The sequence below is a fragment of the Dasypus novemcinctus genome, chromosome 7, assembly GCF_030445035.2.
Source record: "Dasypus novemcinctus isolate mDasNov1 chromosome 7, mDasNov1.1.hap2, whole genome shotgun sequence".
In the NCBI taxonomy this organism is placed as follows: Eukaryota; Metazoa; Chordata; class Mammalia; order Cingulata; family Dasypodidae; genus Dasypus; species Dasypus novemcinctus.
In genome coordinates, this window is record NC_080679.1 from 56,915,125 (window position 1) to 56,930,540 (window position 15,416).

Genomic DNA, 15,416 nt, shown 5'->3' on the forward strand with positions numbered 1-15,416 from the left:
AATGGCAAGAATCCCTAGGGTACATGGGCAGTAGCTAATGAAGGAGGACAGACGAATATGCCAGGCTTTTATATTGATGCTTGAACTTATGAACCTCATTCTTGTGAAACTTAAACTTAGCCTAGTTTTATATATTGCGTAAGAGTTACCTCCTGAAAGCCTCCTTGTTGCTCAAATATGGCTTCCCCCTAAGCCAAATTCATATATAAACTCACTATCTTCCCCCTGGCATGGGACATGACTCCCAGGAATAAGCCTACCTGGCACTGAGCAATTTTACCAAGCACCAACTAGTGATGCATTTGGAAAAAGACCTTGACCAAAAGGGAAATTTTAAATACAAATGAGTTTTTTATGGCTAAGATATTTAAAAGCGAGTCACTTCAAGTCTTCTTCAGTGTAGCAAATTAACAACATCTTTCTGATTTTATAGCTTTAAAATATAATGTCAACCTTACACAATTTTTCAAATTATAACGTAATTAATAAAATTCCTTTAAATCACACACACAGACAAAAGTGAGTCAGGTGGTCATTCCAGAGGTTACATTTATGCACATTTTAGGAGTGGTTCACTGACTGCTGCAGTAAACAATGCCTCAAGCAGGGGTGTTCCTGAGGGCTCTAGAGACATCTGGAAGCTATAGGCAGGGCAGACAACTCCAGGATTTTGGCACCCTGTCAATGCGTGTTACCTAAAAATAACTGGTGACCTATCTCCCAAGTGTATTATCAGAGTTGGACTAATTTATAATTTTCCTACACATAGTTCTTATGCCCCTTTTATCTGAACCTATAATTAGCACCATACCCATTAAATATTTGTCCCAGAAAATTATATCTTCTGGCTGTTCATATGCTGAATGAGTCCTGAATCTCAGCACAGTTGCAGCCAACACCTACTCTCTGATTCATTAGACTTTCCCAGGATAACTAATAAAAGGATGATGATGGACAATGCCCATCACAAAAAAACAGAGGTTATTGATAACTGCAATCAAGACAGTTCCACTCATCTGCCCCATGGGATCTAAGCCCCCTCTCAATTGGAAGCAAATTATGCACCACCATTCCCAAATCCTGTAAGACTGAGGAATGAACAAACATAAGGGGGGAATGTACCTATGGACTAAAGTAGAATTATTATTATTATTCTAGCAATGGAAGTACTTGGTAATATTGATATAAAGGCAGTGGTCACCAGAGCTTCTGAGGGGAGAGAGAGGGAAGAATAGGTGTAACACAAGGCTTTCTGGGGACAATGGAATTGTCTGCATGACATTGCAATGATGGATACTGGCCATTATACATTTTGTCAAAACCTAAAAAATTGTGCAATATGAAGTATAAACCATAATGTAAACAATAGACCATGGTTAGTAGCAGTACTTCAGTATGTGTTCATGAATTGAAACAAATGTACTACACTCATAAGATGTTAGTTGGGGAAAGTGTGTGGGGGTGTGTGTGGTATATGGGAATCCCCTATATATTCTACGTAACATTTATGTAATCAAAATTTCTTTAGGGAAGTGGACGTGGTTCAACTGATAGAGCGTCATCCTACCACATGGTAGGTGCAGGGTTTGATACCCAGGGCCTCCTGACCCATGTGGTAAGCTGGCCTATATGCAGAGCTGCTGCGCACAAGGAGTGCTGTGCCATGCAGGGGCACCCCTATGTGGGGGTGCCCCACGTGCAAGGAGTGCATCCTGCAAGGAGAGCTACCCTGCATGAATAAAAGCTCAGCCTGCCCAGGAGTGTTGCTGCACATGCAGAGAGCAGACGCAGCAAAATGACATAACAAAAAAGAGATGCAGTTTCCCAGTGCCACCGAGGGTGCAAGTGGACACAGAAGAACACACAGTGAGTGGACACAGAGCAGACAACTGGGGGGGAAGGGGAGAGGAATAAATAAAATAAATCTTTTAAAAAAAATTCTTTAAAAATAAAATGAAATTAAGTTTTTTTAAAAAGTAACAGGATGGTCCTTTCAGGTCCTCCTAAAAAAGAGTAGAATGACTACAAGCACACATAGTTTTTGAAGCAGTAATCAGCAATTTCCAAGATCAAGATTGAGCTGGTTTTGAAACTAAGTATTCAGACTTTTTGAATCATTAGAATGGGGTTGAGGGAAGCAGATGTGGCTCAACTGATAGAGCATCCACCTACCATATGGAAGGTTCAGGGTTCGATACCCAGGGCCTCCTGGCCCACGTGGTGAGCTGGGCAATGCACAGTGCTGTTGTGCACAAGGAGTGCTGTGCCATGCAGGGGTGCCCCCCATGTAGCGGTGCCCCATGAGCAAGGAGTGTGCCCCACAAGGAGAACTGCCCCGCAAGAAAAATGCACAGCCTGCCCAGGAGTGATGCAACACACATAGAGAGCTGGTGCAACAAGATAATGCAACAAAAAGAGACACATATTCCTGGTGCCACCTGACAAGAATGCAAGCAGACACAGAAGAACACACGGTGAATGAACACAGAGAGCAGACAACAGGGGGAAGGGGAGAGAAATAAAAAATAAATCTTAAAAAAAAATGGGGTTGAAAATCTTTATATCTTACTCCATCCTTAAGGGAGTTGTTGGAAAAAATTAGTTCTCATTCCCCAAATTCTTTTTTCATGAAATTAAATTTTAGTTTAGTAAAGTAATATATGCTCATGAGTAAAAGAATTAAATGTTATTAAAATGCCTATAACAAATATAATGATTCTTTGCTTCAGCCTTCCAGCTTTCCTTGGTTCATCTCTGGGAAATAACTACCTTGGATGCTTTTTCTATATCTTCTCTGATTTACATATATCCTTATTTCTATTATTTATATATACTGCCACCTTTTGATATATCAATTTTAGACATCAAAAATTGTTATGATAAATGAGAAATTAGCACTTTCACTTTCCCAGTTTCCCAGACTCTTTCCCATCTGTTTGTAGGGGGAGAATTCCAGGCTCTGCAGAGAACACTCCTGCCTGGTACTTCCAGTTCTTGAAATTTTGAGGATTTTATGGTATGAGCCAGGGAGGTTCTCAGTTTTCCCACTATTGGTTTGGAATGATTTTTTTCCATCTGCTAAGTCTTGAGACTTGATTATCTGTTTCCATTTCCCAATATCTTATTGCTTTTGCATCTTTTCCTGTTTTCCTTTGTATGCCTGTCTGCTATTGCTGCTGCTCTTATTATTGAATCTCCATATAGTTTTATAGGATTTTGGGACGAAGTAAAATTTGATGTGGACATTCAATTGTCTTCTTAATCCTTACCCTTATAATATTTCTGGCTAGGTTGAATAAATTTTTTTTAAACTAATATTTTTTACAAAACATTTGTCAAAATCCAAGGAAAACTGTTGCTGAATTTGTCTCTAAAATTAGGAGGATAAAAAAAATTGGAGGGAATCATTTCTACTCAAACTTTCTTTTTCTCTCTACTTTCACTTTTTCTTTTAAAATTCACTTTTTAAAAACATTTTTATCATAGTAACAAAGATACAGCATAAAATTTCCTATGTCAGCCAAATTCAAGTGTACGATATAGTAGTATTAGTTGAATTTACAATATGGTGCTACCATCACCAACTGATTTATTACCCCTACTTTTTCAACATCTCAAACACAAATTACTCACCTATTAAGCTATTCCTTCTTCCTGCTCTACCCCCTGCCTTCCTCCAACCCTCCTATCCCGGACCCTAGTAACCAATACACCACCATCTGTCTCTATTATTTTGCTTCTTCTAGGTATTTCATATAAGTGAGATCAAACAATATTTATCTTTTGTATCTAGTTTATTTTACTGTACATGATGTCTTCAAGCTTTCTCCATGTTGTTGCATGCATCAGAACTTAATTTCTTTTTATAGCTGAATAATATTCTATTGTATGATTATATCACATTTTGTTTATCCATTCATCCATTGATGGACACTTGGGCTGCTTTCTATTTTTGGCTAGTGTAAATATTGCTGCTATAAACATTTGTTTGTAAATATCTATTCAAGTAACTGTTTTCAGTTCTTTTGGGTATATATTAAGAAGTTGGGTATATATTTGGGTATATGCCAGGTCATATGGTAATTCTATTGTCAATTTTCCGAGGAACTGCCAAACAGATTTTCCACAATGGCAGCATCATTCTACAGCCATCAGCAAAGTATAAGAATTCCTATTTCTCTACATCCGTGACAACACTTATTATTTTCTTTTTTTAAAAATAGCAGCCATCCTCATGTGTAGGAAGTGGTATTCATTGTGTGATTAAAATTCATTCATTTTTGATGGAAAAGAGGAGTGTTAATTTTTGGAGGAAATTGAAAAATAAAATTTTAATTGTGAAAAATGTAGGTTATAGTTCTTTGGTTTTAATTTAGAAACAATACCTCTTCTGCACACACAAAAATATAGCTCAGCATTATCTGTATAGATGGTTTTAACTTACAAAAGTGCTTATTTCATGATTTTTAAGTTTTTAAAATATGATGTATGCATTCTATTCTTTGTTCTAGCTAACGACTATGAATAATTAAACTGAAAAATAATCAGAACATTTATTGGAGAAGAGATTATGTAGTTTCTACTCACCTACCAAAGTTTTCCAAACTGGAAGTTCAGGAATATTTAACTCTATTATATGCTTGAGAACCTCTGTGTGAAAGGTTAGCACTGACAAATGAATTATATTATTTCCTTTAATATCTGTTTTCCTCCAGTTAGCACCAAGAGAAAACAGATACTGAATAGTGTCCAATGCTCCTGAAGTAGCAGCAAGTAACAATGGAGTACACTGATTCCTAAATTGAAGAAACATAATAATTTAGTACATGTATAGTATCAAATTTCCTTTTTGTAAAACAATTCAAATTGCTTTTGGAAGAAGGCTGATTTATACCATTACCTTCTCTTAATAATGCATTCTTGTTCTCTATATTCCACATATAAACCAATTTTCCTCCGTAACACTCTTGACTCAGCTGTCCTTAGTATTTTCCCCTACTGTCTCCCAACTTAATTATCAGGCCTTATAATTTGTTCAGGAGTGGATAATGCTCAAATTTCTTAGCATACACCATCCTATCTAATTCCTATAACTCCATGGATGAAGGAAAAATCTGAAGGTATTATCAGCCCATTTTATCAAATGAAACCGAAGCTCAGATAGAATTCAAAACCATTTCTTCAGAAAATACAACTAATGTAAATTATGGACTACAATTAATAGTAATATTGTCATTTTCTCATCAATTGCAAGAAAGATACTATATCAATGCTAAGGGTAAACAATAAGGAGGTATAAGGGGGTTATGGTTTGAGTCTTTTGTGGACTCCAGAAAAGTATGTTCCTGTGCCCATAAACTATTGTATGTGAGCTTTTTGGTTAGATTCAGTTAAGGGACCTTTTGATTAGATCACTTTTGGTTAGATTATTTTCAGTTAGGGACACTTGATTAGATTGTGGAACCCAGGGGGTTCCTAATCCTCTTACTGGAGTCCTTTATAAATGGAGGACTAAAAAACCACAAGACACAAAGAGATAAAGCTGCAGAAATGGATAGAAGGAACCCAGGAGTGCAGAGAGGAACCCAGGAGAGAGAAAAACCACAGTTGGAGCAGCCCAGAGCAGAACTACCAATGGGACCTGGAGGAGAGGGGAGGGATGAGAGGGCCAGCATTGTGCCCTGCCATGTGCTTGATTGGCCACAGCTGAGTTTGGGAAGAAAGTAGGCCTGGAGCAGAAGGAAGTGACCCAGACCAGCAGATGCCACCTTTGTGTCTTGCCACATGGTAGGAGTCCAAGATCATCATCAGCTGTTCTTTGGTGAGACAGCATCACTGATGATGCCTTGATCTAGACATTTTCACAGTTTCAGAACTGTAAGTTTTTAAACTAATAAATTTGCATTATAAAAGCCAAACCATTTCTGGTATATTGTTCAAACCCTAGAACCTCCTTAAAAAAAAAAGACTGTGGTGCTGTAGTAATGAGTGCACAATTCTATGGTTATATGGAAAGCCATTAAGTGTACACCCTGGATGGATTTTACAAAATATGGGAATGTACAACAGGAATCATGCTGTGAATGATGGACTGTGGTTAATGGAACAATTACAAGAATGTTCTTCTTTTAGTACTAATGTAATAATATCAAATATTAGCAACATGTTAATAACAAAGTAGTATTTAGGAAAAATACACCCAATGTAAACTGTCGACTACAGTTAACAGTAATATTTTAATATTATTTCATCAAGTGTTACAAGCATATCACAGTAATGCACAAGTACCAACAATAGGGGGTATATGAGAACACATGGCTTTTCTAAAAATCAACACCTTCTCTAATTTAAAAAAATTACAATAATTTTTAAAAATTAAGCTAAGTGGAAAAAAAGACAAAAATACTACATAATATATGATTCCATTTATATAAAATGCAAATATAAATACGTTTATAGAGTTGGATTGAGATTAGCAGTTATATAGGGCTGGGGAAGAATAGAGTGATTGAGAGGTTACTGCTAAAAGGTATGGGGTTTTCTTTTCGGAATAATGAATATTTTCTAAAATTGATTGTTATGATGAATATACAACTCTGTGATTATATATACCAGAAGCCATTAATTGTATGCATTGGATGAATTATAAGGAATGTGGATATATCTCAATAAAATCACTTTTATTTAAAAAAACAAAACCACTTCTTCAGATTTCATGTCCAGTTCTCAAATTCCAGCTGCCTCATTGTGGCAGAAATTTATCAAAACCTTATTATCAGCTTCCTAGATAGTGACGATTTTTGGGTTGGGTAAATGGCTATTTATGCAAATATTATGTTTCCCAGTCTCCCTTTTGGATAGGTATGGCCACATGACTACATTTGGCCAATCAGATGTTAGTGGAAGTTACATGGGCAACTCCCTAAAGAGAAAAAGAGAGCACCACTACTTTTTCTCTCTCCTTCTCATGGCTAGAATGTAGACATGATAATGGAAGAAGGAGTTGCCATTTTGGACCATGATATGGAATGTTAAGGAACAACATGTTAAGGAACAACAAAATAAAGGAAGCCTGGATCCATGATATAGTCAAGCCATTTTGCCGGTACTGGACCCTCGACCCAGACTTTTCACAAGAGAGAACTACATGTTTTTCTTGTTCAAATCACCATATTTCGGGTCCTCTTTGTTACAGCAGATTAAACTATATCTCAAATGCAATTAATGTGCTACAATGATGAAAAAGGTTGTTGATATGGGAGGTGTGGTGGTGTGGGGTGTGGGGTATGTGGGAAACTCATATATTTTAATGTAACATTTTTTTGTGATCTATATATCTTTAAAAAAAAACAAGAAAAAAAAGAGAAATATATCCACTGAATGACAATATGACCTTAAACAAAATATGATTTTTCTTCAACTATTAAAAAATGAGGGTAACAACTACCACTGGACAGTGTTGGTGTAAAAGTTAAATGTGTGTAGCAAAGTCTGGATAAATAGTTCCCTCGCATTCCCCTTTCATATCTAATTGTCTTAATAATTATTTCTTTTATCCTTATAGCCCACGCCTTCCTTTCCTAATCAAAATTCCTTCCACTTGTTGTCCATCTACCTAGCCACAATCCTCTCCTCTATCTCCCTTTTCCTGGACCCTGCAGAACCTCCACTTCTTTACTGAACTTTCTTCTTTTCTATTTTAATAAGACTGTTCTTCTGTTGCTTTCTTTGTCCTAATCATGGATAGAAATAAAGATTATTTCTACTTCTACTAATAACACCATCACTCTCATTTTTCTCATTTGAAAAACATGGCCACCAAATTACATTACCCTTTCCAGTGACATATTGCCATTGTCCTCTGCCCAATTCAGCCCTCTTCCACCACTGTTCTAGCTTGGCTATTGCCTCACTAACGTGTCTCCTCCTATTGTCAGTGACTTAAACATCCATGGGCTGACTGCTCAGTTTCTTGTCATACCTTCATTTGTATTCCATATTTAAGAATGTGTTGTTTAATCTCCACATATTTGTGAATTTTCCATTTTCCTGTCTGTTATAATTTCCAGCTTTATTTTCTCAAGATCAGAGAAAGCTTTTTATAATTTCAATGTTTTAAAATTTATCGAGCCCTGTCTTCTAACCCAGCATATGGTCTATACAGGAGAAGGATCCATGAGTGCTTGAGAAGAATGTATACCTGGCTGTTTTTGGGGTGCAATGGTTTATAAAGTTCTGTTAGGTCTTCATTATCATATTATTCAAGCTGTTTCCTTACATATCCTCTGTCCAGATGTTCTATCTAATGCTGAGAATGGTGTGTTGAAGTCTCCAACTGCTATTGTAGAGACATTTATTTCTCCCTTTAGTTTTGCCAGTGTATGCCTAATGTATCTTGGAACACCCAGGGTAGGTCCATAAATATTTATTTTAGTTATTTTTTCTTAGTGAATTGACACTTTTATTAACATATAATGACTTTTTTCATCTCTTGTAACTGTTTAGCATTTAAAATCTACCTTGTCTGATATTAGTATCACTACTCCAGATCTTTTTTTGGTTACAATTTGTGTGGAAAAAATATCTTTTTCCAACCTTTCACTTTCAACTTGATTGTGTCCTTATGTCTGAGGTGAAATTTCTTCTAGGCAGCATATAGATGGCTCATATTTTTTATCCGTTCTCTCAGTCTATGTTTTTGATTAGGGAATTCAACCCATTCATGTTCAATGTTATTATCATAAAGGCATTACTTATATCTTTCATTTTATCCTTTGACTTTCTGCTGTCATATCTTACTAGTGTCTGTCTTTTTACCCTTTAAGTTGCCTGTACTAATAATCTTCATTTCAACACTCTTCTCCAAGTCTCTCACCCTTGTCTTTTCTTTGCAGGCTGCAGCACTCCTTTAGCATTATTTGTCCAAAGTACTAAAAAAGAACTGATCCATGTGTTAAGCAAGATGACCACTGATTTCTGCTGAGGTCTCCACCTTTCTCCAGCCGTAGGCAAAACTGGCATAGGGCTTGTCTCTTTCCAGAACTCCTCTTTCAGTCTCGGCAGCTCTGCTTTCTTCCCAAGTTCAGCTGTAAGCTATCAGGCATATGGCTCATCTCTCCCTGGGCCTCAGTGCTTTGTGCCTCTTGGGGGCTTCTCTCCTTGAGCTCAGCTGTGGGTAAATCTAGTCCTTTCTTTTATCATTGCATGATCAAATATGGTGGCTTCCTTTATCTGTGTCTGTGTCTCTCTTTATATCAGACCCAACAAAATACCCTCAATTGAGTTTAATGCAATCAAAGGGTGTCACACTCAAGGACTAGATTAGTTTAAAAACACAGTCGTTCTTTTTTGTATTCAGAAAATAACCTCAAATTGCCACACATACTCTGTCTGTCTTTGAAGACTTTAGACTCACCCTCATTCTTGAAGGACAGTTTTGCCAGGTAAAGAATCCTTGGCTGGCAGTTTTTCTCTTTCAGTACCTTAAATACATTATACCACTTTCTTCTCGCCACCATTGTTTCTGATGAGAAATTGGCAGTCATATTGAGCCTTCCTTTATGTGATGCATCATTTTTCTCTTGCTGTTTTCAGAATCCTCTCTTTATTTCTGATATTTGTCATTCTGAATAGTAGGTGTCTTGGAGTAGCTCTATTCAGATTTATTTTCTTTTGGGTGCATTGTCCTTTTTGGATATTGTGATGGTTAGGCTAATAGCCAGGTAATTGTGCCCAGTTATTTGATCAAGCAAACACTGGGCTAACTGTAATAAAAGGGTATTTATGGACTTCAGTCACCATTGACTTTACTGCAGTGGTAAATCACAGATAGCTGATTACAATTACATCTATCAGGGAGATTGCCATCAGCAATGAGTTATGCTTTATCCAATCAGCCGAATGTCTTAAAAGGGGAAGTGATTCTAGCATTGAGTGAGAATTTCCCAGCTTGTCTTTGAACAGCCAGCATCTCCCAGAACTTGTCAAGAACCTGCAGTGGACCTTCATCAGAGCCCCTAGTTGGAGCCTGCATGAGGAATCTGTACTTGTGTATCCCCACGGTCACATATTATTGACAGATATCTCTTGTTGATTCTGTTTCACTAGAGAACCCTGACTAAACAGATACGTATATTTATGTCTTTCATAAGGGTTGGGAAATTTTCAGTCATTATTTCCTCAAATATTCTTTCTGCCACTTTTCATTTCTCAACTATACGGCATAATGTTTGAGCATTTTGTGTTGTCATTAAATTCAGAGGCCCTGTTAAATTTTTTCCATTCTTTTTTCTGTCTGCTAGCCTATCTTTTTAAGTTCAGATGTTCTGTTCTCAATTTCACTTACTCAATTCTTCTGAGATTTCAAATCCACTGTTAAATGCTTCTAATGTATTTTTAATCTCATCCATTGTGTCTTTCATTCCTATAAGCTGTTAACTTTTCTTTACAAGCTTTCAATTCTTTTTTATGCTCACCCATTGTCTTCTTATTTTTTTAAAAGATTTATTTTATTTTTCTCCCCTCCCCCCCAGTTGTCTGTTCTCTGAGTCTATTTGCTGTGTGTTCTTCTTTGTTCACCTCTATTGTTGTCAGCAGCTCAGGAATCTGTGTTTCTTTTTGTTGCATCATCTTGCTGTATCAGCTCTCCATGTGTGTGGCACCATTCCTGGGCAGGCTGCACTTTCTTTCGCGCTGGGCAGCTCTCCTTACGGGGCGCACCCCTTGCACGTGGGGCTCCCTTACGCAGGGAAACTCCTGCGTGGCACAGCACTCCTTGCGTGCATCAGCACTGCACGTAGGCCAGCTCCACACTGGTCAAGGAGGCCCGGGGTTTGAACCTCAGACCTCGCATGTGGTAAATGGACACCCTAACTACTGGGCCAAGTCCACTTCCCTGTCTTCTTCTTATCCTTTATCTCTCTAGTCATATTTCCCATCAACTATTGTGAATTGATTTAGGAGATTTACCTGATTATCATTAATTGTCTTAAATCCTGTGTCTCATTGGGATTTTTGGTTTGTTCCTTTGGCTGGGCCATCTACTCTTGTTTCTTAGTATGGCTTGTAATTTTTTGCTGATATCTAAGCATTTGATTATATTAGTGAATTCACTCCAATGTCAATTTCTCTTTTTCTTGCCTAGTGGTTTTGTTTCAATACTTTTCTTTGATTTTTTGATTCAACTTATTCTAAATCTCTAAAATTGCCCAGCTTAAGTTATCAATATATGGCCAGGGACCTACTAATAGGGTGTAGATCCAATCCAAGGGTCTGGGATGAAAGACTCCAGAAAGACTTTTTTCCCTCCTTGCAGTTTCTCAGTCTGCCAGCAGATGATGCTCTTCAGTGAGTCTTACCCAGAGGTGTCTCAGCCCCACTTGCCTGTCATTCTGGTCTGGTGAGAGCAGATTCAAAGTGGGCTTTGCTGGCCAAACTCACTGGAGAGAAACCACTCTCCTACTCTGCTGCACCCTACATCTTCCCAGGGCAGAAGACATCTGCTCCCCTCTCATTTGGCTGCGGTGGGTCATGGATTTTATTCACTCTTCACCTTGAGAGTGGGGGATAGGTGTCATTCCAGTAGTGGGGGCTAGCAACTCTTGGTTTTCATTTCCTCTTCTTTGTCTCTCTGCACCTCTCCCTCCTGTGCAGTGTGCAGCACTATCCTGGTCTGAAGATCCCCAAAGCAGCCCCTTCAGAGTGCTTTTCACCCCTCCTCCATTGTTTTTGTGAAAGAGTTGAGTCCTGCCTACCTACTCTGACACCATCTTCCTGGAAGTCCTGTACTCCATGTTTATATACAAGTATGGTTACACTCCTCCATAGTTCCACATAGGAGACCTCAAAGTTGATTCTTCTTCTCTCCACAAATCCTTTATCTCTTCCTTACATTCACAGAATGCTTCTTACTTCTACCTCTGACATCCAATTGTTTGACCTTTCACTATTACTTAATCTTTTAGCTCTTTTCTGCTTATTCATATTGTCAAGATGTGACAGAACCAGGAGTTGAACTCAGGTCTCCATATCTCATGGTTCTTTCCAGAATCTATTAGTCAAAGAATCTATTAAAAAGAGACCCTAATCTCTTTAAAACTTTCTCCATTCCCTCTTGCCCAAACTTGAGGGAAGATTAATTTCTTCACTGAAGAGGTAGAACTATGATGTCTATTAAGAAAACCTGTTTTTTTTTAAGACCTAGGAAAACATGAATGAAACTATGCCTAAATTGGGTTCAGACATTCAAAATGATAACCTGGTCTTTAGATTCCTAGCTAAGAACATGCCCTTGGAGAATTTATACCTTACTCTAAAAGTTGGTCCTCAGGTGAACAGAAAAATGTTTGGGATGTTTCTCTATTTCCAAGTTATTTTCTCTTTTTTAGTTTATTCCTCTTTTGGATACCTCTAGGGTATAATTTAGAGTAGCTTTCTCCTCCCTAGTCTCAGGATTCTTCCAGGGAACTAAATAGTTAACCCAATAAACTAATCTGTGGAGCCATACCATTGGGAAAAGGTTAGGAAGAACTCTCTGTGGCTCACTCTTTATTCTTCCAGAAAACATTCCTCGGTTAATAGAAACTAGTCTTTACAAATTCTAAATGTAAGAAGTAGGAGAAAAAGACAGTGATCAGGAAAGGCAGCAGTGAGCCTTCCATGGACTTTCACCTCGTACCAGTTATGCTTTCAGTGTCAGTGAGTGGGGCAAACCATGAAAAGCAAGAACTTATATTCTTATAAATGCTTAATAACTTACTCAGCAGTTGCCTCAGCTTCTAGCAAACTAGGATCCTTCCTACAAAGAGCAATGATGATGCAGATATTGTCATAGAAAGCAGCAAAGTGAATTGGCATCCAGCCTCTTTTTTCAGAGAGCATGTAATCTGCTTTGTAACAGAGCAGACAGATGGTTGCTTCTAATGAGCAAGCCTGCGCAGCCAGATGTAAAGGTGTTGGACCTAGAATGGATGGATAATTATGTCAGCAGTCAAAGGTCTGACATTGCAAAAAACATGCCTTTTTTTTAAAGCTTTCTTTTTTTGTAAAGATTTATTTTATTTATTTCTCTCCCCTTCCCCCTGTTGTCTGCTCTCTGTGTCCATTCGCTATGTGTTCTTCTGAGTCTGCTTGCATTATCCGGCAGCGCTGGGAAACTGCATCTCTTTTGTTGTTGTTGTTGTGTTATCTTGCTGCGTGAGCTCTGTGTGTATGTGACGCCACTCCTGGGCAGGCTGTGTTTTTTTAATGCAAGGTGGCTCTCCTTACGGGGTGCACTCCTTGCACGTGGGGCACCCCTACACAGAGGTGTCCTGTGTGGCACGGCACTCCTTGTGTGTGGCAGTGCTGCATGTGGGCCAGTTTACCACACAGGTCAGGAGGTCCTGGGGATCGAACCCTGGATTGTCCATATGGTAGACAGTCACTTGAGCCATGTCTGCTTCCCAAAACATGCCTTTTTTATATCCAACCACAAGATTAAAGTACCTTTATTTCTATAAAACACTTTCTACAAATAGCACTCGATTAGATTCATCCCTTGAATACGAATTAATGATTAAACTCAAAAGGCTGGCTTGATACATTTCAAACTAAATAGAATAGCATCTTTAAAAAAAAAAAGATTTATGTATTTATCCCCCTCCCCCCCCCCCCCCCTTTGTGGCTTGTTTTTGCTGTCTGTTCTCTGTGTACATTTGCTGCACATTTTTTCTGTGTCTGCTTGTCTCCCTTGGTTGTGTCATCTTGCTGCATCAGCTCTCTGCAGTGTGTGGGCCATCAGCTCTCCATAGGCGCAGGCCAGCTTGCCTTCACAAGGAGGTCCTGGAACGTGAACCCAGGGCCTCCCATATGGTAGATGGGAGCCCAACTGATTGAGCCACAGCTGCTTCCCTAGAATAATATCTTTTCAATTTCTGCAGTTGAAATTTCTTGTAAAGCAAATTGCTAAATAACGTACTATATAGTTGAATCCCATTGTAACAGAACTTAGTATGATGGGATAGAAAAGTTCCAAAATAAGCTCTAAAAAGATTAATTTAGGCAATCTTATATTTCTTATTTAATTTGGAGAGTCTGGCCATTACAAATAATAATCTTCATAAATTAAGAATAAGTAATATGAAAATAATAAATATTTGAAAATTTGTCAATGTGTAAAATAGTCTTGTGATAGAATAAGCTATTTCTTGTTTAAACTATTTCCAACTTTATTAAAATATTTTTAGTAGGAGATAAAGTCCTTTTAAACTAAAAAAAAAAAATGCTCACAAAGGCCTCTATAGCTATCAATCCAATGGGTGATTTTCAATTCTCTTCTTTCTTACTTTTCAACTGTATTTGACACTTGTCCCTTTAAAATCCTCTCTTCCCTGGGCTTTTGTGATACCACATCTTCTATTTTTCTTCCTACCTCTCTAGCTATTTCTTTGCAGTTTCCTTTGAGAACTTCTCATGATGTTGATGTCCAAATGAGCCTTAAGACTCTATTTGGGAACATTTTTCTCTTCTCAATGACTCCATTTACCATCTATAAATTGATGACTCCCAGGATTATCTCTCTAAATCTGATTTCTCCTTGGAGCTCCTGATCTATATTGCCATCATCTTACTGGACATCTCCACACATCACCTCAAACTTAACATTTTTCCCTCCAAACTGTTCCCTTTTCTACTGTTCCCTAAATCAGTGAAGGACATCATCATCTATCCATTTGTGCAAACCCAAAACCTGGAAGACTCCTTGACAGCTCCCTCTCACTTCTTTTCCATAATCAGTCTATTACCAAGTCTAACTATCTCTAGAACCTATTTCTCCTGCCACCACCATCCTAATCCAAGCTATAAATGCCTCCTGACACCCTCACACTCCTCTTGCCCTCCTCCAATCTATGTTTTCAAAATGTAAATCTGATCTTTCCATCTCCTTCAGTGGCTTCCCAAGGCTATGTGATCATACAGTCCCACAGTGGTAGGTCCACTGCTCAGCTTATATTGAACCATCAGCTACACCTGTCCCCCTCCTTGTTCATTTGGGCTTTTTATAGTTCCTCAAATATAGGGTGACCACACATCCCAGGTTGCCCAGGAAAGTCCTACTCTATACCTGTTGTTGTTATTCCAACATAATTATTAACAATGCCCTCTTTCATTTTCAAGTCTCTTCAATTTAGATTTTAAATTATCCATACACTCTACTCCTGGGCTATTCCTGCTGCCTGAAAGCTTCTTTCTCCCAAACAACTCTCCATAAGCATCTCTTATTCATACTTCAGCCTAAAAGGTAGTTCCCCAGTAAAGTGCTGCTTTCATTATCTCTTTCCCAGGTCAGAAACTTCTAATTGCTTTCTGCCTACCTTAGAATTCTAAGTTTTATAGCCCATAAAATCTGATTCAAACCTATTTATTTAAAATCACTG

The 15,416-nt window shown here is 38.0% G+C and overlaps 1 protein-coding gene across 2 annotated transcripts in view; it reads right to left on the minus strand.

Moving 5' to 3' along the window:
* ANKAR (ankyrin and armadillo repeat containing) overlaps positions 1–15,416 on the minus strand; it is a 123,373-nt gene that overhangs the window by 60,391 nt on the left and 47,566 nt on the right. For both annotated transcript variants that reach the window (XM_058300501.1, XM_058300502.2), the window contains 2 exons: positions 12,758–12,959; positions 4,588–4,796 (listed from right to left, as the gene is read on the minus strand). In XM_058300501.1, coding sequence (XP_058156484.1) covers positions 4,588–4,796; positions 12,758–12,959 — 411 coding nt within the window. The remainder of the gene's footprint in view (positions 1–4,587; positions 4,797–12,757; positions 12,960–15,416) is intronic.